General features: G+C 40.6%; 1 protein-coding gene across 1 annotated transcript in view; it reads left to right on the plus strand.

Annotated features, from left to right (window-relative positions):
- Positions 1–25,325, plus strand: part of ARHGAP42 (Rho GTPase activating protein 42) — a 292,906-nt gene that overhangs the window by 104,255 nt on the left and 163,326 nt on the right. The window contains exon 3 of the mRNA XM_074957084.1: positions 396–457. Coding sequence (XP_074813185.1) covers positions 396–457 — 62 coding nt within the window. The remainder of the gene's footprint in view (positions 1–395; positions 458–25,325) is intronic.

Raw genomic sequence — 25,325 nt, forward strand, 5'->3', positions numbered from 1 at the left:
CCATAGTTTTAATTGAATGTTTTCCATGCTCCTGTGCAATACCTGTTCTCTGCACATTTATACAAGGAACAAAGGATTTTTCTTTGCCAAGGGGCCTTCCTTTGTTTTGTGTGTAAAGTTCAGGGTGGATTTGATTTAAATCAAATTGATTTAAATCACTAGTTAGGAAGACTCTATTTAATCATGGATTTCTACATAAAAGTGCATTCTTGTTGGTTGTTATAACTTTAATACATATTCTTCACAACTCAGAGATAGATAAAGGAAGTCCCAAGCTAATAACATACAGTTGCAGTGCTCATTTGATGCACCTCTAGACCTTTTGGCATAAGAGGATCCTTGGCCCTCTCCGTTGCTCTTGATATGAATATTAATTTGATCTTTCTTTTTCACAGCCCAGTCACTGAAAGAGTTTGCCCGGCTATTGATTGCTGTAGAAGAGGAGAGAAGACGACTTGTAAGTCTGATATAGTATACTTTTGTTTTGTTTTGTTTTTTATTTTATTTTTGAAAATACCAAAATTTGTTCATGCATCCTGAGAGAACATTCTGAGCTCATCTGTACTTGTAAAATATATCCTATACAAGATTTGCAGCCACGTTAATGAAACATTTTGCTTAAAATATTAGTTTAATTTGGTTTGGTAATAACAATACTGCAGTAGTGCAGCTGTTAAATTTGGTGTAATTTTGCTGCTTAGGCTGCCAAGATCAGGAAATTAGCCATCTCGAGCTTTCACTGGATTGAAAGAGGCTCAACAAAGTACTTCATTACAAAGCTCAACAAAGTAAGGTTATTACTTTAAAAATACCTTCTTAGCTCTGATGAGAACACAGCCTGTCCAGAATGGATACTGAAAGAAACAGCAGCAGAGTAGAAGGAATAAACAGAAATTCATCCTCAAACAATATAAAGTGTTATAGCTCTGTTGACTTCAGTGTAGCTATGACAACTTATACACTAGTTGAGAATCTGCCCTTGAACTTTATACTCCAGTATTTTTGATTTAATCTAGTCTTTTCTTCTTGGTGCTGTGTAGATTTTTATTAAATTATTTATAGAAATCCTGGAAGATTTGTGAAATTTCATAGATACTAAGGTCAGAAGGGACCATTATGATCATCTAGTCCGACCTCCTGCACAACACAGGCCACAGAATCTCACCCACCCGCTCCTGCGAAAAACCTCTCACCTATGTCTGAGCTATTGAAGTCCTCAAATCGTGGTTTAAAGACTTCAAGGAGCAGAGAATCCTCCAGCAAGTGACCCGTGCCCCATGCTACAGAGGAAAGCGAAAAACCTCCAGGGCCTCTTCCAATCTGCCCTGGAGGAAAATTCCTTCCTGACCCCAAATATGGCGATCAGCTAAACCCTGAGCATATAGGCAAGATTCACCAGCAGTAACTCAGATCCCACCCCATCTAACATCCCATCACAGGCCATTGGGCCTATTTACCATGTATAGTTACCCGGATCACTTTTTTTCCTTTCTTAAAAATAGGAACTATGTTAGCAATTCTCCAATCATACGGTACAACCCTTGAGTTTACAGATTCATTAAAAATTCTTGCTAATGGGCTTGCAATTTCACATGCCAATTCCTTTAATATTCTTGGATGAAGATTATCTGGGCACCCCGATTTAGTCCCATTAAGCTGTTCGAGTTTCGCTTCTACCTCAGATATGGTAATATCTTCCTCCATATCCTCATTCCCATTTTTGTGCTACCATTATCCCTAAGATCCTCTTTAGCCTTATTAAAGACTGAGGCAAAGTATTTGTTTAGATATTGGGCCATGCCTAGATTATCCTTGACCTCCACTCCATCCTCAGTGTTTAGCGGTCCCACTTCTTTCTTTGCTTTCTTCTTATTTATATGGCTATAGAACCTTTTACTATTGGTTTTAATTCTCTTTGCAAGGTCCAACTCTACTTGACTTTTAGCCTGTCTCACTTTATCCCTACATGTTCTGACCTCAATAAGGTAGCTTTCCTTGCTGATCCCTCCCATCTTCCACTCCCTGTATGCCTTCTGCTTTTTCTTAATCACCCCTCTGAGATGCTTGCTCCTCCAGCTTGGTCTACAACTCCTGCCTATGAATTTTTTCCCCTTTCTTGGGATGCAGGCTTCCGATAGCTTCTGCAGCTTTGATTTAAAGTAATCCCAGGCCTCCTCTGCCTTTAGATCCATAAGTTCTTCAGTCCAATCCACTTCCCTAACTAATTTCCTTAATTTTTGAAAGTCAGCTCTTTTGAGATCAAAAACCCTAGTTGCAGATCTATTTTTGTTAATCCTTCCGTTCAGTTTGAACTGAATTAGCTCATGACCACTTGAACCAAGGTTGTCCCCTACAACCATTTCTTCTATGAGGTCCTCACTACTCATCAAAACCAAATCTAAAATGGCATCCACTCTAGTCGGTTCAGCAACTACTTGATGAAGGAATCCATCAGCTATCGCATCTAGGAAAATCTGAGCCCTATTGTTATTACTAGCATTCGTCCTCCAGTCTATATCTGGGAAGTTAAAGTCTCCCATGATCACGCAGTTTCCATTAGTATTTACTTCATTAATGTAAACTTGATGCATTTTTTCTTTTAAGAAAAGGCCTGAAAAAGGTTATATTTCCCCCTTCAAATGCATGAATTTGTTGACATCATTTATTTCAGGAAAAAAATGAACTTAAAAATCATATTGGCAGTAAGGCCTACTTCACACCTTCCTCAGCTGAAGATCCTGAGAGAAGTGATAACACTGTGTTTAAAAACTCAGGAACATACTGAAGAAAGGCAGCCAGGACATGGTTTTCCTGTCCTGCTAAAACTTTGGAAATTTAAAGAATTAATAAATTCCATTTTGCATTGGGATAAAACAGACTCCTTTTGAAATTTTTAGAGAGAGAGGCCACCAACAGTAGCCCACTTGTCAGGGCATTCACCTGGGGTATGGAACATTCAGGTTCAAAAACTCAGCCTGATTTGAAACAGGGACTCAAATCCAAGTCTCCCACATTCCAGATCAGTGCCCCAACCACTAAGTTATTGGCTGTTCTGGGTGGGTCCCTCTCAGTCTCCTGTTAGAGTTCTTCCACATCGTGTAAATAATTAAAAATATTCAGTGGAGTAGGGATTCAAACCTGAAATTCCCACATCCCAGATGAGTGCCCTGGCCACTGGACTCGAGGTACTTTCCCAATGAAAGTTGAAACAGACGGTTTCCTGTGAAAAGTTTATTCATTTCAACAAAATAGCAGTTTCTGAGAAATGAACATTGTGTCAAAATATTCCCAACCAGCTCTGATAATGAGCAGCACTCCTAGGTTTTCAAAGTCATGCATAAGAATTTAGCTGTGCAACTCCCAACAATATTAATGGGTTTGTGTGACCAAATTCTTGTGCCTCCCTTTGAAAATTATCTCCACATACAGTAGAACCTCAGAGTTATGAACATCTCGGGGATGGAGGTTGTTCATAATTCTGAAATGTAACTCTGAACAAAACATTATGGTTGCTTTTTCAAAAGTTTACAACTGAACTTTGACTTAATACAGCTTTGAAACTTTACTATGCAGAAGAAAAATGCTGCTTTGCCTTTATTTTGTAGTTGTCTACGTTTAACACAGTACTGTACTGTGTTTTCTTTCTGTCTTTCTTTCTCTCTCTCTCTCTCTCTCTCTGTTGCTGCCTGATTGCATACGTCTGGTTCCCAATGGAGGTGTGTGGTTGACTGGTCAGTTCGTAACTCTGAGGTTCTACTGTAATTCAGTTTTTTTCAAAATAGCTTTGAACACTGATGCACATTTCTTCTAGCTGCTTAGAAAAATAATGTACATAAACACTAACTCACAAATCATTTAAGATTCCATTGTTGTCCTAATATAGACTTTTAATTCTTTATAAATTATGGAAACGTTAAATTATTTTGTTTTAGTGAAGTGTATATTTCTTCTTGGAGTGATGGTCTCTATTGCATTTCACTGAGGGTTTACGCATGTGCACCATGCATCCAGAGCCGGAGAATTTGAAAGTAGTGTCTGCTGGACCGCGTCTGTGCCCTGGTTTGCCTCAAGGTTTCATCTGAGGTGATATAGGGCAGGGCGGACCGCCGTGTTTCCAGTTCATAGAATCATAGAAGAATAGAATTGGAAGAGATCTCAGGAGGTCATCTAGTCCAACCCCCTGCTCAAAGCTGGACCAACCCCAACTAAATCATCCCAGCCAGAGCTTTGTCAAGCTGGGCCTTAAAAACTTCTACGGTTTTTCCTTCTCATGGCTGCATGGGCCAGTTTGGCACTTTCAGTGTCCTTGTCTCTGATGCAGCTTTAAAAACATTGTAGTGCTTAGTTTTAGCATTTTACAATTTATAGTGTTTTTAGCGATTTTTTTAATAGTTTTTTTGTAGTTTTAGTGATTAGGATGGATACTGGAGATACTGGACTGTGCCTAAGACCCCAGGTTTTAAAATCTGTACCTCCTGCCTGTGTTCCTGCTTGGTCAGCAACAAACATCAGTGCTGCCTTTACTGTGTGGGAGAAGCCCACAATGCATCCAGGTGCAGTATCTGCCTGTCCTTTCCCAGCCATACCCGAGAAGGCCGGGCTGTCCACCTCCAAAAGTGCCTTATGGAAGTCCTCATGAGGCTTCACTCAGACCCATGCCAGGGAACTCCGTGTGTACATTAGCCTGAAACAGCCAGGAGTGCACCTGTGGCTACTGAGTCCAGATCTGGCATTGGTGTACCACCACTATGAACCCTGTGCTGAGCCTAGTCAAGAGGTAAGGAAACATGTCCATAAACATGGCATTAAGTCTTCCTCAAAACCAAAGAAAGGGGATGCTCCTTCCATGAATTTGAAGTGCACTTTATATGCCTAAACATGAGAAGAATTCCCACAATCAAGGGAATCAGGCAGTCCCGGGTACCGAAGCTCAGGTACAGTTGACTTCGATTCCTGAGGTTCACGGTGGGCTCACACCCATTTCCAGTAAAGGGTTCTTCCCTTCGGACTAACCACTGCTCCCAGAGTCTTCACCAAGGTTTTCTCTGATGTGGCGATCTACATCAGGCATCATGAGGTCCTTGTATTCCCCTATCTAGATGAGTGGTTCCTGGATGCATGATCCAGACTCAAAGCCCAAGTTTCAACCTCCATTCTGCTCAGCATTCTTTCATGCCTTGGGGTCAGTATCAATGTAGAAAAATCAACCTTGGACCCCACATAATCCATTGACTTTATAGAGGCCACCATCAACTTGGTCACAGCTCGGACCTACCTACCAAGCAACAGGATCCAGACACTACAAGAACTCGTAACTCACATTGTAACAATCCTTATGTCTCTGCCAGGACTTGCCTGTCTCTCCTTGGCCACATGGCTTCATGTACATATGTCACTGCCTTCGCTCAAATCCACCTTCGCTGTCTCCAGATGTGGCTCAAGACAGTTTACGCACCGAAATATCACACTTGGACTTGCTGCTGACAGTTCCCCCCTCGGGTGCTCTCATCCCTCCAGCAGTGGACAGACCCAGGTCATGTCTGTGTATGGGTTCCCTTACTCCCCTCCTCCCCAGAAAGGATGATCATCATGGATGCATCCTTTGTTAGTTGGGGAGCACACATGGATGATCACATGACACAGGAAACATGGACTCCTTGGGAATCCAGGATGCACATCAACATTGTGGAGCTCCTGGCTGTATGGAAAGCATGTCAAGCCTTTCTCCCTTTCATCCGTTCCCATCATGTTCTTATCGTGTCAGACAAACCACCACTGTTTTCTACATCAACACAGGGCGGTTTGGGGTTTGAGGTTGACCGCTCTGTTTGCAGAAGCCATCAACCTCTGGAATTGTTGTATCACCCACCAGGTCCTCTTGGCTGCAGCCTATCTCTCAGGGACACAGAACATGATTGCGGACTCTCTCAGCAGGCAGTTTGTGATCAACCATGAGTGGGAACTCCATGAATCTGTAGTTCGGGACATCTTTAGCTGATGCGGGATGCTGAACAGAGACTTCTTCACCTTCCACGTAAGCACCAAATACAACCTCCAGGGGAGGTCTTGGTCACCACTTTCAAGGCAACACTTTCATACTGTCCTGATCAGACCAACTCAACTATGCCTTCCCTCCCGTTCGGCTCCTACCCTGAGTACTCCACAAGATTAGGATGCCACTAAAGGATGATTTAACTGGGAATTGGTCCTGCTTCGAGCAGGGGGTTGGACTAGATGACCTTCTGGGGTCCCTTCCAACCCTGATATTCTATGATTCTATGATTCTATGATTAGCTGTGACAGAGCAACAGTCCAGACAGTTCTGTTTACCAACCTCCTTCATATGTCCAGCTGACCACCATTTCCCATCCCCATCTTCCCCAGTATCCTGATGCAGAATGATGGCGAGATCAGAGATTCCAGTCCACAGGTGCTCCATCTTAGAACATGGTATTTGAATGGGCATATTCTCTAGAATGTGCCTGTTCCTCAGATGTCCAAAACATTCTCTCCAGCAGCAAGAAGGAGTCCACTAGGCACTGTTACCAGGCCAAGTGGAAATGCTTTGCCTCGAGGCCCAACAAGAGGGACTTTCCCCAATATCCGTGGGGATCCCCCTCTTCCTGGACTACCTCCTGTCCTTGAAGGCATTGGGTCCTCCACTCTCTAAACATCCACCTAGTGGTGATTAGCACCTTCTACCCCCCCATGGAAGGGCGCTCCGTCTTTACACAACCACTAACTGTTAGGTTTTAGAAGGGCCGCATCAGAACCTTCTCACCCGTCTAACCCATCACTCCCCAGTGAGTCCTTAACCTAACTCTGTCCATACTAACAAAACCACCTTTCAAACTGCTGGCATCATGCTCTATGTCCCTCCTTTCCGTGAAAGTCACATTCCTGGTTGCTATCTCTTCTGCAAGAAGGGTTGGTGAATTCTGAGCCATGATGGCAGACCCCCCTCTTTCACAATTTTCCATAAAGAAAGCATCTCGCTGTGTCTGCAACTTAAATTTCTGCCCAAAGTCATCCCCTTATTTCACATTAATCCATCCATTCAATTCCCTGTTTTCTTCACGAAGCCACTAGCATCCGCAGAGGAACGATGACTCCATTCCGTAGACATCCAACGGGCCTTGGCCTTCTCCCTGTATGGGACAAGACCCATCAGGAAGTCCCCCAGACACTTTGTTGCAGTAACAGAAAGACTCAAGGGTCAGACAGTCTTCACCCAGAGAATCTCCAAGTGGATTTTGGGTTGCATTACACTGTGCTATCAACTATCTTGCCTGCCTACTGGGATGTGGGCTTATTACCCACGAGAACCCAGGCTTTGACCACAGCCTCCCTCCACAATGTGTTGCTTTGGGACATATGTAGAGCGGCCCCATGGAGTTCAGTGCACACCTTTGCCATGCACTATGCCTTAGTACAGGACTCGGCTGTAAATGCCTTCTTCAGCAGGCAGTCCTCCACTCAACCATTCCATCTTCATCGTCACACCCTGCTCCGACTTAGGTACTGCTTGTTAATCACCCTGACTGGAATACAATAGGGACCATCACTTGAAGAAGAAGAGGTTACTTATCTGTTACTGGAGGTTCTTCCATATGTGTGGTCCCTATCTGTATTCCACTTCTTGCCATCCTTCCCCTCTGTTACGGGTCCGTTGGTTTTGTGGTGGAGAAGGAACTGGAGATGTGTTGGTCCGTCCTGCCCTTTATCACTTTGGGTGAAAGCATGAGGCAAACCAGGGCGCATGTGCAGACCAGGGGACACTACTTTCAAATTATTTGGCTCCGGATGCATTGTGCACATGCGTAAACACTCAGTGGACTTCAGTTAGGGACCACCCCTCTCAAAGAACTTCCAGTTACAGGTAAGTAACCTCCTCTTCCAAAATAATATCCAGTGGCACCATGTGACACTGCATGACAACCTACATTTTCTAGGGCTGTCAAACGATTAAAAAATTAATCGTGATTAATCGCACGATTATCGCACTGTTAATAATAGAATACCATTTATTTAAATATTTTAGATTTTTTTACATGTTCAAATATATTGATTTCAATTACAACACAGAATACAGTTTACAGTTCTCACTTTATATTTTTGATTACAAATATTTGCATTGTAAAAAAAAAAAAGAAATAGTATTTTTCAATTCACCTAATACAAGTGCTGTAGTGCAATCTCTTTATCATGAAAGTTGAACTTACAAATGTAGAATTATGTACAAAAAACTGCATTCAAAAATAAAACAATGTAAAACGTCAGAGTCTACAAGTCCACTCAGTCCTACTTCTTGTTCAGCCAATCGCTCAGACAAATAAGTTTGTTTACATTTGCAGGAGATAATGCTGCCCATGTCTTGTTTACAATGTCACCTGAAGGTGAGAACAGGCTCTGTAGCTGGCATCACAAGATATTTATGTGCCAGATGTGCTAAAGATTCATATGTCCTTTCATGCTTCAACCATCATTCCAGAAATGCGTCCATGCTCATGACAGGTTCTGCTCGATAACGATCCAGAGCAGAGCAGACCGTTGCATGTTCATTTTCATCATCTGAGTCAGGTGCCACCAGCAGAAGGTTGATTTTTGTTTTTGATGGTTTGGATTCTGTAGTGTCTGCATTAGAGTGTTGCTCTTTCAAGACATCTGAAAGCATTCTCCCCACCTAGTGCCTCTCAGATTTTGGAAGGCACTTCAGATTCTTAAACCTTGGATCAAGTGCTGTATTTATCCTTAGAAATCTCACATTCGTACCTTCCAAATCTGCTGTGAAAGTGTTCTTAAAATGAACATGTGCTGGGTCATCTTCCGAGACTGCTATAACATGAAATGTATGTCAGAATGCAGGTAAAACAGAACAGAAGACATACAATTCTCCCCCAAGGAGTTCAGTACAAATTTAATTAACTCATTATTTTTTTAACGAGCGTCATCAGCATGGAAGCATGTCCTCTGGAATGGTGGCCGAAGCATGAAGGGGCATATGAATGTTTAGCATATCTGGCACGTAAATACCTTGCAACGCCAGCTACAAAATTGTCATGAGAACGGCCTGTTCTCACTTTCAGGTGACATTGTAAATAAAAAGCAGTCTGCAGAATCTCCTGTAAATGTAAATAAACTTGTGTGTTTTAGGTTTTGTTTTTGAGTGCAGTTACGTAACAAAAAACAAAATCTACATTTGTAAATTACACTTTCACAATAAAGAGATTGCACTACAGTACTTGTATGAGGTGAATTGAAAAATACTATTTATTTTGTTTATCATTTTTACAGTGCAAATATTTGTAATAAAATAATAATATAAAGTGAGCACTGTACACTTTGTATTCTGTGTTTTAATAGAAATCAATATATTTGAAAATGTAGAAAAACATCCAAAATATTTAATAAATTTAAATTGATATTCTATTGTTTAACAGTACGATTAATCGCGATTAATTTTTTTAATCTCAGTTCATTTTTTTGAGTTAATCGCATGAGTTAACTGCAATTAATCGAAAGCCCTAATATTTTCTTTTAAAAAGCCAGATCTATGTCTCTTGTACTTTTGATTTTATTTAAAAATGGAGCCATAGGAATTCTTCTTAACTCTGTTGTATTGTTAGGACAATTAAATGAACATGCAGTGGTTCTTCATTTTCCGGGTTGTAAAATGGAAATGCTTTTCTGCTTCACAAAAGTATTGTGATGATAACATTTATTAGTAATTGTGAGGTTTATGGATGCTATGGTTATGGAGGTCATATAGGTAACTACATAGATTTTTATACTCAAGTGTACTTACTCTATAGACTTTCTTGTGGAGATTTACTTTCTTTTTTCTGAGCAGAGGTGAACGTAAGCACATGCTTAAATGTTTTCTGAACTGGGTTCTATATGTACAGGCTATCATGTACTAATAATTTGAGTAACCACAGGATATGGTGAGTGAGTTTCCATGCTCAGACAATAGCTTTCCCTCTATGGTAACAAAAATGAAAAAGTCTCTGTTTTCAGGCTGTTAGGTCTACAGTAGATATTGTTCAGATTACAAATGCATCTCTAATTTAGAATTTTTTATTGTTAGGTTGAATACAGAGCTTAAAATGAGTGAATAGATTTAAAAAAAAAACCCTACAAATATGAGATCAACTTCTAGTCTGTTTTCACTGAAGTCAATCATAAACTAAGGAGAACTCATTTTAAATCAAGGAAAAGTGATGCATTATGGAAAGAAGTGTAAAACTCAGTGAAGGGATTTTTAAATACCATAAAAGATTAACCACCTCAAGAAACACCCAGCTAACTTGTCTGTTTGTTTTTCTTCCTCGTAGAAATAATTGTGTAATCTTGAAAAAACCTCCCATTTAAATTGGAAAATTATTAATCCAGGAAGAGTTTTGCAATAGGTTCTGTCATTCTCATGAATAACTGAGAGCAAACTTGCCTCTGAGTGTTCATCTGCTGTAAATCAGAATTTGCCATTTTAAAATATTAGTGTTGTGTGCAATTTTAAATTTAATACTTTGCACTGTAATTGTGTAATTTTTTTCTCTCTGTCTTGGAGAGAAGTGAGTGGAAGAATAGAAAGGTGAATGTTTTGAGTTGATCATTTTACCAGTTCACCACATGTTGAATTACTTCTTTAAAGCAGGTCCTGGATGAATAACTTTCCAAATTAAATTGAAGATTATTTTAAGGTGATTCTGTAGAAGAAGAGAGAACAATAAAGAGAAGTGAAGGTTTTATTTCTAAAGCTGGTTAATCTTTTGTAGTATATAAAACTACCTTCACTGGTTTTTATCCGCCTTTCCAAATGAGTCACTTCTTTTTGCCTTAAAACCTTCCTGGGCTCTCCAGTTTACGACTGGCTTTCTCCATAAAGTGTTTCATATGATATTGTATAGGAAGAACACTACATAAAAAATAAAATTGTATTTTTTATTGTTCTTTGCAGGCTAAACAAACAAAAGGTTAGTGGACTAGAGAGAGTTAGAATTTAATGCCCCGATTCTTCAATGGAATCTTTTAGTCCGACACCAGAGGGATTTATTTGGATTCAAAAGCTGCCAGCAGATTCTGATGCAGGAACGTGGCCTTGGTATCTAATTTCCCCCTTATGTAGAAATTTTCTATACATGCTTCTTAATTTAAAAATATAAAATGAGCAAGGGAATTAAGTAACCTAAGTGGAATAATTAAAACCAACAGTTTGAGTAATATGTTTAGATTCTAATTTTTTTTTATTGAATAGTGGCTTTTTAAAGTGACTAACCACTATCACTCTCAGCAATAGAGTTCAGCTGCAGATAATACCACAGATGATTATTAACGTAAAGGCATCACATTGTCTTTCTTGGTGGTAGAGTATTATTCAACTATTTTATATTGTTCTTGACTAAACTTGTTGTACCACAGTTCTGTTTGTTCTCTTGAAACTGAATGCAGATACAGTAAGTCACCCCTGTACACAGTATGTAGATGGCCTACAGTCATCTAGCAGGGACAAGAGGATAATTCACCATAATTGGGAAAGTTCTTATTTTTAAACAGTTTATGCCCTGTCATTGGGGGACAGTTTAACATTTTTGGGGTTAAAGTTCTTAATCTATCCCCATATAATAGATAAATACACTAAATTTGAATAATTTCATTAAGGGACGTGGGGTTCAGAGAAGCTGGAGAAATTACTCTAATATACATTGCATAAGCAGCAATTCTGCATAGTTCCCTGCATTACAATTGCCACTATGGTAACTCTGTTCTTCAGGGACAAACTTTTGAGATGAAAGGTAGCTTACGCTTCCTGGCTTTGTCCTCTCTGTTTAGAATGCCAGGAGTGGTACCACAATTGATGGCAGTATGGTGGTGGTGGTCTTTTTGATAGAGGTGCTTTCCATGAGGAGTTGTATTTAGACTTCACATAGCCATGTCATAGTAACAGACAGTGGCTCTAGTACTAATCATAGTCATGCTTAAGTACTTTGCTGATTTGGGGCCTTCATTTCCTGAGCACCTAGACTCCTAAACCGATTAAAATATACTCATACAAACACTCTCCCCTTCCCTCCCCCAAATGGCTACTTAATGCAAATACAATCTTGGCCGTATCAGAGAAAACTGAAGCCTAGTAAATTGTAGCATAAGATATTATAATGAATATCCCAGATGACTAAAGTAGTGCCCATCTTTAAAAAAGGGAAGAAGGAGGATCCTGGGAACTACAGGCCAGTCAGCCTCACCTCAGTCCCTGGAAAAATCATGGAGTAGGTCCTCAAGGAATCAATTCTGAAGCACTTAGAGGAGACGGAAGTGATCAGGAACAGTTAGCATGGATTCACCAAGGGCAAGTCATGCCTTGCCTTCTATGATGAGATAACTGGCTCTGTGGATGAGGGGAAAGCTGTGGATGTGTTATTCCTGGACCTTGGCAAAGCTTTCAATATGGTCTCCCACAGTATTCTTGCCAGCAAGTTAAAGTAGTATGGGCTGGATGAATGGACTATAAGGTGGATAGAAAGTTGGCTAGATTGTCGAGCTCAACAGGTAGTGATCAATGGCTCCATGTCTAGTTGGCAGCCGGTATCAAGTGGAGTGTCCCAAGGGTCGGTCCTGTGGCTGGTTTTGTTCAATATCTTCATTAATGATTTGGAGGATGGCGTGGATTGCACCCTCAGCAATTTTGCAGATGACACTAAACTGGGAGGAGTGGTAGATATGCTGGAAGGAAGGGATAGGATACAGAGGGACCTAGACAAATTAGAGGATTGGGCCAAAAGAAATCTGATGAGGTTCAACAATGACAAGTGCAGAGTCCAGCACTTAGGATGGAAGAATCCCCTGCACTGCTACAGACTAGGGACCAAGCGGCTAGGCAGCAGTTCTGCAGAAAAGGACCTAGGGGTTACAGTGGACGAGAAGCTGGATATGAGTCAACAGTGTGCCCTTGTTACCAAGAAGGCTAGGGGCATTTTGGGCTGTATAAGTAGGGGAAGTGCCAGTAGATCAAGGGACGTCATCATTCCCCTCTATTCGGCATTGGTGTGGCCTCATGTGGAGTACTGTATCCAGTTTTGGGCCCCACACTACAAGAAGGACGTAGAAAAATTGGAAAGAGTCCAGCGAAGGGCAACAAAAATGTTTAGGGGGCTGGAGCACATGACTTATGAGGAGAGGCTGAGGGAACTGGTATAATTTAGGCTGCAGAAGAGAAGAATGAGGGGGGATTTGATAGCTGCTTTCAACTACCTGAGAGGTGGTTCCAAAGAGGATGGATCTCGACTGTTCTCAGTGGTACCAGATGACAGAACGAGGAATAATGGTCTCAAATTGCAGTGGGGGAGGTTTAGGTTGGATATTAGGAAAAACTTTTTCACTAGGAGGGTGGTGAAGCACTGGAACGGGTTACCTAGGGAGGTGGTGGAATCTCCTTCCTTAGAGGTTTGTAAGGTCACGCTTGACAAAGGCCTGGCTGGGATGATTTAGTTGGGGATTGGTCCTGCTTTGAGCAGGGGGTTGGACTAGATGACCTCCTGAGGTCCCTTCCAACCCTCATATTCTATGATTCTATGAATAAATTTCTTGATTTATAAGGTAATATATCATTGCTATAGGGAATTAGAAATTAAAAAAAAATCAAGGGTATGTTGTCTTTGTCTTTAAAATATTGATGTGTATTTCATTAGTTTGCTGGATGATGCCTTGAACTCCTGCTGTAATAACTACGGTTGTGGTAGCAGCTAGAGGTCCCAGTCACGCTCATGGTCCAGTTGTGCTAGATTCTGAGCAAACACTTTGCAAGAGACTCCCTGCCTAACAAGCTTACAATCTAATTGTGAAACTTCAGAACTTCCTTTTTAATTTTCCTTCTTCTGAGGAAACAAGGTACTTTATGCAGAGGTGTTATATTTTTGGTCCCTCTGCTGAAAAGCATTCACACAACACAGGAAACGAACTAATCTGCAGCTTAGTGATGAAATGATTGTAGAAGAGACTGAGCCAACTGCCTTACAAACTTCTGGTTGGACGTGAGACTCTTCAGGCGTTCCCCGTTTTTGTGTGCCTCCCTCTGACCAGAAAGAAGATGTTCTGTATAACATGAATAAAGTCTTATGTTGTGACATAGTTATATTACAGAACGTCCTTGGGACTACAGTAGTTCAGTATTATGACTTTTTATGGAGAAACTTGTCATGTCATTTTACAGCTTCCTTTTAATTCGATGAAGTGTGACAGTTAGCCATTAAAAGACAATTTTGCTTCACTAACTGTTTGATGTATAGGACTATAGAATGACAGATGTTCACTTTACACATGACCATTAACTTGCTAATGTTTTAATTTTCTTTTGTATTGTATTTTATACTACTACTATGTAATGGGTGGCATTAACAAGCCAGTGTGTGTGCATCAGACTTCCATGTTGAAAGTCATGCATTCATATCATATGTTTACATTTTGTCTGAAGCACTTTGATAATTGCCTATTAAACTCCTCGTAAGGAAAATAATAACTGTTTTGTTTATATGAACGCAAAGTACTAACTGGTCTGTTGGAGTGTTGTTCCAGCTGAAGGTGTATATTAATGACTTAATCTTTAAGAAAACACGCTGATGCAGAGGGATACTGGACCAATCTTCCATTTTACTAATTTTACATTCAAAAATAAAAATAATGATTTACAAGCCCATTTCTTTTCTTTAACCAACTAATGAAACAAGAAAAAAATTGTTAGGAAAGGTGTTCAGTTTGAAATACTGGAGTTTAGGATTAAAGAAAGACATGTATCTTACAGAAGGGAGAGATTCTGTCATTTGAAGATTTGCTATTTTAATTGTCAGCGGTTTAATAGAGCGGTAACTACCATCCTTAAGTTTCCTTCATCTTCTTTAGTCTTTCATTTGCTTTCAGGAAGACTAATTAGCAGGCCCAGAAAAAGAAAAAAATGAAATTTTCACTTTCCATAGTATACATCCTTATCAGGGTATCAGTCCTGGTTTTGGTTGTTAAATTAATGGTCCCTACATATGGGGAAAAATCTTGATTATTTCCAAGGACATTAGGTTTTGCAAGTTGCCCATCCCTAGTAATAAGAGATCTAATTTATCTCTACTGTTTTTCCACTGATGTCAGCAGTATTCCACATGGGAATTGTGAAATAATGGCCTCCAATTCCTAATGAAGCATTAGGGAACGCTAGAGATGCAATAATTTAGTTTCATATGACTATTTCGTCTATTTCTGGAGATCGTATTTTAAATAATTTCTTTCCACTCTTACAAACTTTACTGATCACGTCTGTAGTGTGTTTTGGTTAAGTAAATGATATACATTGTGGAGGTAAGATATTCATTACTTTTGCTTCCCTTTTCATTTGATGTTATTAAACTTTATAACAAATAGTGTTTTATTACTCACAGTACATTTCTAATTCTTTTTTTTCCTTTTGTAGGATTAATGCTATGTTTACCCAAGAATAGATAGGTTGGTTCATGCTACTGATTTCTGCATGCAACTCCTCATTCCTGAATTCCCTTGACAATTGAAGCAGTGATTAGATTATATTGTGTTGTCAGTGTAAACCCCTGATTATTTCTGAAAGGTTACCAGATGCTGCACTGCAGAAGATCTCCCTTAATTGTGAAATTCTTTGCCATTTACCCATGTATTGTGTGATCTTGGAATGCTGATGAGTGTCTGGGTGGGGGATGGGGTGTTATGGCTTCCCTCTTTGATGTTATAAAAGACAGGCCTTGCCCTACTGAGTCAGATCTGTCATCTATCTAGTTAGGAATCCTGTCTTTGGCAATGGGCAGCATGAGATACTTCAGGGAAAGGTACAAGAAACCCTGTGGTGGACAATTATGGAACAAGCTACCCAAGAGTGAAGCTTCTTCCTAACTGCTGTCGTTTAGTGACTGATAAGCTTCATCTTCTTAATGTATACGCAGTGTGCCTCAGACGGCCTGTGACCAGGATTCATCACCGAATTTGGTCCACTGGTTGGATCATTAGCCTCTCTGGCTCAGGCTGGGTACTGATGGGGCGTGTGATATGAACGCTGATCCATGCTCCCCCCCCCATAACCTTTATGCTTCAGGGCATATCTTTTGGCTGCTAAAAAAAAAAAAAAAATCCTACCTGTGAATGTTCTCATTATGGTACTGTAACTACCCTGATGCAAGAGGACTGCTGGCATCTCCACCCCTGCAAGGGAAAGGCCTCAGGTTATTCATTAACATCAAGAACTGCACTTGACAAAGTAAATGAACTATTTAAACCAGTGCGCGTGCATCGGTGCATAACAGCAGGGTCCACAGGATACAGCATGTCCCAGAATAATGAAAAAAGAAAAGGAGGACTTGTGGCACCTTAGAGACTAACCAATTTATTTGAGCATAAGCTTTCATGAACTACAGCTCATTGATGAAGTGAGCTGTAGCTCACGAAAGCTTATGCTCAAATAAATTTGTTAGTCTCTAAGGCGCCACAAGTCCTCCTTTTCTTTTTGCGGACACAGACTAACCTGGCTGCTACTCTAAAACCAGAATAATGAAGTGAGCCCTGTATTTGATGCAGCCTACTGTTTCTGTCAGAAGGTTATTTACTTGTCATTCCATACATGCTGCTTGTGTTGCTCAGCATTAAAAGGGGGTAAATCATAAAATGCTACCTGCTAGCACCCTGAGATTGTAAAGCACACATCTGGCATTGGGTTTTTACAAAAAAATCTAATCCTTAAAGTAACTAAGATATTACAGTCTATGGTAATGCTTCCAAATATTTTAGTATTGATATCGGTGGTCATCACTTCTCATTCTGACTGTGTATCATGAAATCAACTCTTAATTGTTAGGAATCGGCTGACAAACTTAGAGCTACATATGAAGCTGCAACAGCATGAACAAAATGATGGTTCTTGAGGGAATTAGTATTATTTCTATCAGATCATTAGATTTATAAAAGTGCGTCAGGAAGAACACACAGTGAAATCAGATTTCATAGTTAACGCCTCATTAAAGACCTAAACACACACACACATATATAGGACTATAAAATTTTGGGCACACTGTGTGCTGTGCAGCTAGTTGAACCAAAATTCTGTAGCAAGGACCCCTGAGTTTCTGTGGCAGACTGGAAATTCTAAAATATAGCTTCATCTAAATAATTGAAGTTCTTATTGAGCTCACCATAAAAGTGAATAGTAAAACAGCACTGAATTATTCTGTTACTTTGATATTACTATGCCCCTAACCTTTTCATTTTCAGCATGCTGCTGTAGGTTTTTGAATTCGTCGGGGCAGGGAGCTGAATTCTGATTTTTGGCAGGTCAGGTTCAGGACAGTCACACTCTTTTCCTCAGAGTATCACAGTGAAATAGTTTAATATTGATATTTCTTCATCATGCTAAGGTTCACAGACCTATTACAATGGGGTAGGTCAGCCTGCTTGCAGCTTAGGAACAGAACCAGACCTGTCAGTCACTGGCAGCGAGAGAATGCCTCACCTCGTAAACTTCCCTCCAGTTTTTTGATGCTTCACAGTAGCTAGCAGCTTAACCAGACCTCCTGGCTGCAGAGCTGTTCTGAGGGAAATTCCAAACTTTACTTTAAATTTGACTAACATTTGGGCTCACTAATGTCTGTCTAATTCCTAGCTCCTTCCCAGATCTGCAGGAAAGAGATGTTCTTTCTCAATTAGTATAAAAATCCAGTGTTTTAAAGAGCGCTGGCAGTCACGGAGGAAAAGTTATGTTGCCTGTACTGAAATCTGCTAGGCAACCACATGACCAACAATACATAAGTTCACCAATTTCTACATGTTGGTCATCCAGCATTAGCCAGTTGCATTTTTTTGGAAGACGTCTTCTTTATAACTCAGTGGAGAAGGAAGATGGATGCTCTATATTATATCTCATTTAAAGGATGATCTTGCTTCCTATTCCTTTGTACCAGATCTGTGGACCTTAGCACAATGAAAGGGAAAATTCATCTGTGCTTACCTGAAAATTTCTTTTTAGAATCAAAAGGTCCACAGATCCTGCTCACTTTGGATATAAATTATGGGGATTTCCCATGCTGTGCAGCAGGAGAAACTGTGCTTTTTTAGGAATTTAGGAAAGTAGGATGCATTATCCTGTCTCTGGAATTTTTCTCCACTGGAAGAAATGTTATAGTCCAATGTCCAATATCATATTCAGGGTATTTCCAGCAGAACTGGGACCTCAATCTTGCCACTCAATCTTCCCCTGATGAAGCTTAAGCAAATCTGAGATTAAAAGGATTGGGACGCCAGGATCTTTTATACAATTTCAAGCCTTCTTTGACAAGTCGGAGTCCCTCAAGGAACAATAGGTAATTAGGGCGACTTCGAAGGAGGTCCATCACTGATACTTAGCTATATGAATTATCTAAGGCAATTGCCTGTTCCTCCACCATTCACAGATGATTTGCTATACATTTCAAAGAGAGATTAATACAGCCATATCCCCTGTTTACAGTTCATTTAAATGCTAGGATGTTCTTTTGATCTCTGAATTATCAGAATACAGCATAGACAGGGACTGTTGATTACATGTTGACCACTACCCATAGATATGTAAATACACAAAAACACAAACATTATCTCCCCTTATGTCTTTAAGGGTTTAATTTGAGTCATTCATCCTGCAGGATGCGTAACCCTTTCTGGCCATGCGTCACAACATCAATGTACATTTCTTTATTGAACAATTACATTCTGCTTCCCTAATATAAACACAACCCTAAATATATCACCCCTCTACTCTGATATTCCACTACTACCTCACGAACTGGCTTGCTGATGAAGAAAGCTCATTGGTTAACAGTACTCAACACTACAGGCTGTCCAGCCAGCTAATGGACAGGTTGTCTGAAAGTGTATATAGTATGAAATCATTACTTTTTCTATCAACCATTTTGCGCTGGTGCGCAGTACCGGGGTGGATCGGCTTTCCCAGGCACTATTTAAAGGGCCTGTGGCTCCCAGCAGCAGCTGGAACCCCCAGCCCTTTAAATTGCTGCCAGAGCCCTGGGGTAGCAGCTGCGGGGCTGGAGCGGCAATTTAAAGGGCCCGAGGTGGTAGCGATGGCCGAGCCCTGGGCCCTTTATATCGTCCCCGGAGCCCCGCCACCGCTTCCGCAGGGCTCCAGCAGGCTCCGGGGACGATTTAAAGGGCCTGGGATGGTAGTGGCAGCCGGAGCCCCATCCCCGGAGCCCTGCTGCCGGAGCCCTGGGGAAGCAGCGGCGGGGCTCCGGGGACTATTTAAAGGGCCCAGGGCTCTGGCCACTGCCGCCCAGGGCCCTTTAAACCACTGCCAGAGGCCCCGGCTACCGCTGTTACCTCAGGGAGGAGGAAGGAGGCACTTGCTGGTACAGGGGTGGGCCGGGGCTGGCTCTGACCTCCCCCAGCCCCGCCCCGTCCCTTCCGGGGGCCAGAGCCGGCCCCAGCCCAGCCCCGTACCGGTAAGTCCCTAGACTTACTTTCACCCCTGGCTGTGGAGCACAGCCTGTGGTAGCATTTTAAGTGTAGACAAGTCTTAAACTGTATGACCTTGTGCAAATCACTTCACTTCTCTTAGCTTGATTTTCCCCATCTATAAAATTGAAGTAATATTTATCAGTTTAATAAGATTGGTAAAGTGCAAGGTATGATTAAAACCTGTGATAGACGTAAGACTATCCAGGACCTCCTGGTTCCCGCCATATGCTTAATTCAATAGAACATACGGTAAACTCCATGACCAGGAACTCTTTCCCAATCCACAAGTGAGAAAGCAGGCTACCCATCCTGCCTCACAGATGCCTGAAACAACTGAAACATCTGAAACAACTCTAAATGTTGTTAATCAGTGGATCCTTTATAGCCTCAGCTTTAGAGTGGGCAGTACAGTCTCCATCTTTAATTTCTTCCTCTTTTAATAGGAAGCATGGTTCAATTTTCATTTTTTTTTTAAATAGAATCATAGGACTGGAAGGGACCTCAAGAGGTCATTTAGTCCAGTCCCTTCATGGCAGGACTCAGTATTATCTAATCCATTCTTGACAGGTGTTTGTCTAACCTGCTCTTAAAAATCTCCAATGATGGAGATTCCACAACCTCCCTGGACAATTTATTCCAGTGCTTAACCACCCTGACACTTAAGAAGTTTTTCCTAATGTCCAACCTAAACCTCCCTTGCTGCAATTTAAGCCCATTGCTTCTTGTCCTATCCTCAGAGGTTAAGAAGAACAATTTTTCTCCTTGTAACAGCCTTTTATGTACTTGAAAATTGTTATCATGTCCCCTCTGTCTTCTCTTTTCTAGACTAAAGAAACCCAATTTTTTCAATCTTCCCTCATAGCTCATGTTTTCTAGACCTTTAATAATTTTTGTTGCTCTTCTCTGGACCTTCTCCAATTTGTCCTCATCTTTCCTGAAATGTGGTACCCAGAACTGGACACGATACTCCAGTTGAGGCCTAATCAGCGCGGAGTAGAGCGGAAGAATTACTTTTCATGTCTTGCTTACAACACTCCTTCTAATACATCCCAGAATGATGTTTGTTTTTTTTGCAACGGCATTACACTGTTGACTCATATTTAGCTTGTGGTCCACTATGACCCCAGATCCCTTTCTGCAGTACTCCTTCCTAGGCAGTCATTTCCCATTTTGTATGTGTGCAACTGATTGTTCCTTCCTAAATGAAGTACTTTGCATTTGTCCTTATTGAATTTCATCCTATTTATTTCAGACCATTTCTCCAGTTTGTCCAGATCATTTTGAATTTTAATCCTATCCTCCAAAGCACTTGCAACCCCTCCCAGCTTGGTATTGTCTGCAAACTTTATAAGTGTACTCTGTATGCCATTATCTAAATCACAGATGAAAATACTGAACAGAACTGGACCCAGAACTGATCCATGTGGGACCCCACTTGTTATGCCCTTCCAGCATGACTGTGAACCACTGGTAACTGGTTCACTGATAACATGAAAGATGCTATGTTGAGTCATGGTTGCTGGTGATGAAGTATAAGGAGAGGAAAGAGCTAAAGACTCATACCCCTATGCAGATGTCTGCACAAGGAAACCAGTCAGCATCTGACAAGAGTTTGGGCAATAATTTAATAGCAAAAGATAATATATTAGAAATACATTAAGAATGTATTTCTCAAAAAAGGTTTCAAACCATTCAGAATCCTTTAGTAATACAGGAGCCCACTACTAATTTGCACAGATGAGCTGAAAACACTTTGCAAATTACTGAACAATTTAAAAAGATTCATCATAACATTTATTTTAATGTAATTAGTGTATAATCATAATAGTGAATCGATAGCACATTTTGCCAGTAGTAATAAAGCCTTAGAAATAAGTGACCTCAGAGTAGCACTGTACTTGTCATTGAATATTTGCAGAGAATTGGGGAAAAGAAGTGTCATTTTTGTGAGAATTACTTGGTGTAAATTAGGAAGGTTCTACTGTATAAACAAAACAATACACTGTAAAATAACACAGTTGACATTATGCAATTGTTAGTTTTTTTACTGCATGGAGTCTTTATGTATCTGTGAAATCTGCATTTATACAAACCTGAATGGGTGATAAAATCCTCTGATCATTTATGCTTCTAACCAGAACGTTCCCACTTATTACAAAGAAAGCGTAGCAACATAAAGCACTTGCCAAAAACTTTGCTTTTCAGGCTATGAAGCATTTTATTAAATCATTTAACAGCTTGCTGCATAGAGTCCCACAACATCTCCAATTTCCTAAATGGCTAACATGATGCATTAATAGTTTTCTTTGCTGCTCTTGATTTAATAATCAGTACTTAGTGCAAATAAGAATAGAGATTACTTAAAATCTTTCAGTAAAACAGAAAAGCTAACAATCAAATCTATGGCTGTTTCTGCTTAACTTGCATTATGCTCAGACAGGAGAAAAGGTTCACATAAATGACACTACTTGCTGCTCTCAATTTTGAAAATCATCAGCCGTGAGAGTGAGATGAAATCTTGCCAGGCAGAGTTCAGTAAAAGTGCAAAATGATTATAATAGGGTTGTAACTGTGAAACTGTTTGCTACTTCTCATTTATAAGTATAATTTGTTTCTTGATTTCACGTACATTTCTCTTATCCCTTCTAATGCAATGAATGCAGACTTGCACGGCATGACAGTCACTTTTCAAATTGTTGTTGAAAGGAGTTCACTCGCTAGTAGATAGGATGAGTTTATTTGAAATTTTATTTCTTGTCTTTGTACAAAATCAGCTAGTTGCTATTTCAGCTTTCAGAAACTTTGGCCTTCGGTGCTTTCACTTACTGATCTTCTACTTAGATGACTGTTGACGGAGGAGAAGAAGAATGTATATTTATGTTCCTCCTAAATAGAGCTGTAAAGAATGTTGAGTTTGGGGAGATGAAGTGTAACCCGCCAACCCTCCAATAGTAGGGATTATTCTTTTGTGACTGCAGGAGAGGATCTGCTTCCATCAGAGGGACATTTGGGTAACTCATATATACCGATGTCAGAGTAGGCCATTACCTGATGATCTCTCACGTTCTTAAATTTATTTACGGGATCTGAACTAGTCTGATCTTTTCCAAGTAATTCAGGAAACAGAGCTTCACTCCTATGTAAGTGGCCCGTGAACAATTTCTGTTGGGAATTTTTGTTTTACAATTTGGTCTCCTGAGCTACTTCCACTCCCTTGTGTCTTCTTTCTTGTTCTCTGTCTCAGCTCCCAAGGGACATAGAATGGACAAAGAAGAAAACAAAATAATCACTAATAAAGGTTGCAGATGACACACAAATTGGGGGAGTGGTAAGTAATGAAGAGGACAGTTCTCTGATACAAAGTGATCTGGTTCACTTGTTAAGTTGGACTGAAATAAACAGTGTATGTTGTATATATTTACATTTCGACATATTAAATCTAGGAAGAAAGAATGTAGGCCATACTTACGGGATGTGGGACTCTATCCTGAGAAGCAGTGACTCTGAAAAAGGTTTTGGGGTTGCAGTGGATAGTCAGCTGAACATAAGCTCCCAGTGCAACACTGCATCCAAAATGGCCAATGTGATCCTTATGTGCATAAGCAGGGAAATCTTGACCAGAAGTAGAGAGATCATTTTACTTTTGTATTGGACAGTGATGCAACTGCTGCTGGTGTCCAGAGTCCAGATATGGTGTCCACAATTCAAAGAGGATGTTTATAAATTGGATAGGGTACAGAGAAGATGCATGAAAATGATTCATAGATTCCAAGGCAGAAGGGAACATCGTGATCATCTATTCTGACCTCACGTACAACACGGACCTTAGAACTTACCCAAAATATTCCTAGAATATTCTTCCTCTAAACTCCAAACTTGATTTAAAAACTGCCAGTGAAGGAAAATCCACTATGGCCTTTGGTAAAATGTTCCAGTGGTTAATTACCCTCACTGTTAAAATTGTACACCTTAATTCCAGTCTGAATTTGTGTAACTTCAGCTTCCAACCATGGATCATCTTGGTCTGTGGGTTTGAAGAGCCCATAGGAGCGCCGAGCACCCTTCCTCCCGCCCCTCCCCGGCTGGAGGAGCCACGGGTTGGCCAGAGGCCCGAGTACCCCCCTCGGCCGGAGGAGCCCCAGGCTTGCTGGAGGCCTGAGTGCCTGCCCCCACCTGCCCAGAGGAGCCGTGAGCCAGCCGCAAGCCGCTGCGGGGAAAAGCGTCTCAGACTCTCCTCCGGAAGAAGGTTTTGCTCCTCAGCTTCCTGGGTTCATCAGCAATCTCTCTCAAATAGCACATACCACCTCCTCAGCTGCCTTGGAACCTGCATGGGGCATAGTAAAACAAAAATGTCCCCCACAAAACCCCGCAACCAGGGGTCCAGCGGCTTTTTTTACCTGCCACCCATGGATGTGGTGGGGAAAGAGGTCTTCTGAAATGGAAAGAGATACTAGTACATTGGGATCCCATTGTAATATATCTGTATTGAAGAGATTGATGGTCAGAACAGGCATATTCCCGGTCATTTAAAAAATAAAAGCATTACGTGGGATACCTCTTTGGAAAGCTATACTGAGGTAAGAAAACTGCCTTTAAAAGAAAAAGCTTGCTAGATTAATTTTTTTTTCTGTATGCTGGCATCCCATTTAAAAACCAAGTGAAAGCTTTGCAAAATGGATAAGCAAGGCTGCCAACCATATTCTCTTGAGAGTTGGAAGGATGTAACTGCCGCTAATTCTGGCACTGTTCTGTTAAACATTTTGCTCACAATACCCGTTATCTCATTTCCTGCAAAGAAAAATTTTGTATGGTATCTCCCAATCATTTAAAATTTTTCACCACTGATAAGTGGTGAGATGTTCACAAGAAGCATACCTGTGACATTTAGGTTTAAACCTTTAAACAGCTTTCACTGTATCAGTTATCAGTGAAGCTTTATATATATAAACTAACTTCTGATATGATTATGCATTGAACATCACATTTTAAAATATAAAGTCTATGATTTAGAATTTAGTTTTTTCTAATGTGTTAAAACTGTTCTAGATGTTTTATTTTTACACTAATAATTCTAATGTCTAGAAATGAACGGTGGATAAGTAAAACTATCTCTTTTCTTGAGGAGCTCCTTCCTTGTTTTTTTGTGAGGGCATTTTCTGATGAATGATCCGAAAACCACGGTTTCATGTTGTTCATGTGTTCTTACTGTAATTTGTCAGTTTTTGCTGGAAAAGGAGAAAAGTAAACTACACTGTACTTTGGGTCAGATACTCTCGTAGCTATGTCTACACTGTACTTTTGTCGTTAAAACTTTTGTCAGTCAGGGATGTGTTTTTTCGCACCCCTGACCAACAAAAGTTTTAACAACAAAAAGTGCTGATGTGGACAGTGCTTTGTCAGCAGGAGGGCAAGCTACTGCCCCTCGTTGGGCTTGATTTTATTTTGCTGGCAGAAGAGCTATCTCCTGCCGGTAAAGAGCGGCTAGACTGCGTACTCTACAGCGACACGGCACAGCTGTGCTGCTATAAGGTACGCAGTGTAGATATAGCATAATAACATGATTGTCAAAAGTATCTGATCCAGATTTTCTATAGATCCTGTAACCCAGTTAAAGCAGCATATTTATCTTTGGATAGGTCAAATCTATGAATTACCTGCATTTCTCTGGAAACCTTTTCTGTCTGTGTGGTATGCATACATATGCTTGCTTTTCCTAAAACTATACAGAGTTAGACTGTAGTCTTTCAATCTAAGAGTTAAAGGATCCTCTGCATAATACCGCTACAAACCACTAAGCTGATTTTGGCTTTTTGCCTGGACATGTT

The sequence above is a fragment of the Natator depressus genome, chromosome 1 (assembly GCF_965152275.1).
Source record: "Natator depressus isolate rNatDep1 chromosome 1, rNatDep2.hap1, whole genome shotgun sequence".
In the NCBI taxonomy this organism is placed as follows: Eukaryota; Metazoa; Chordata; order Testudines; family Cheloniidae; genus Natator; species Natator depressus.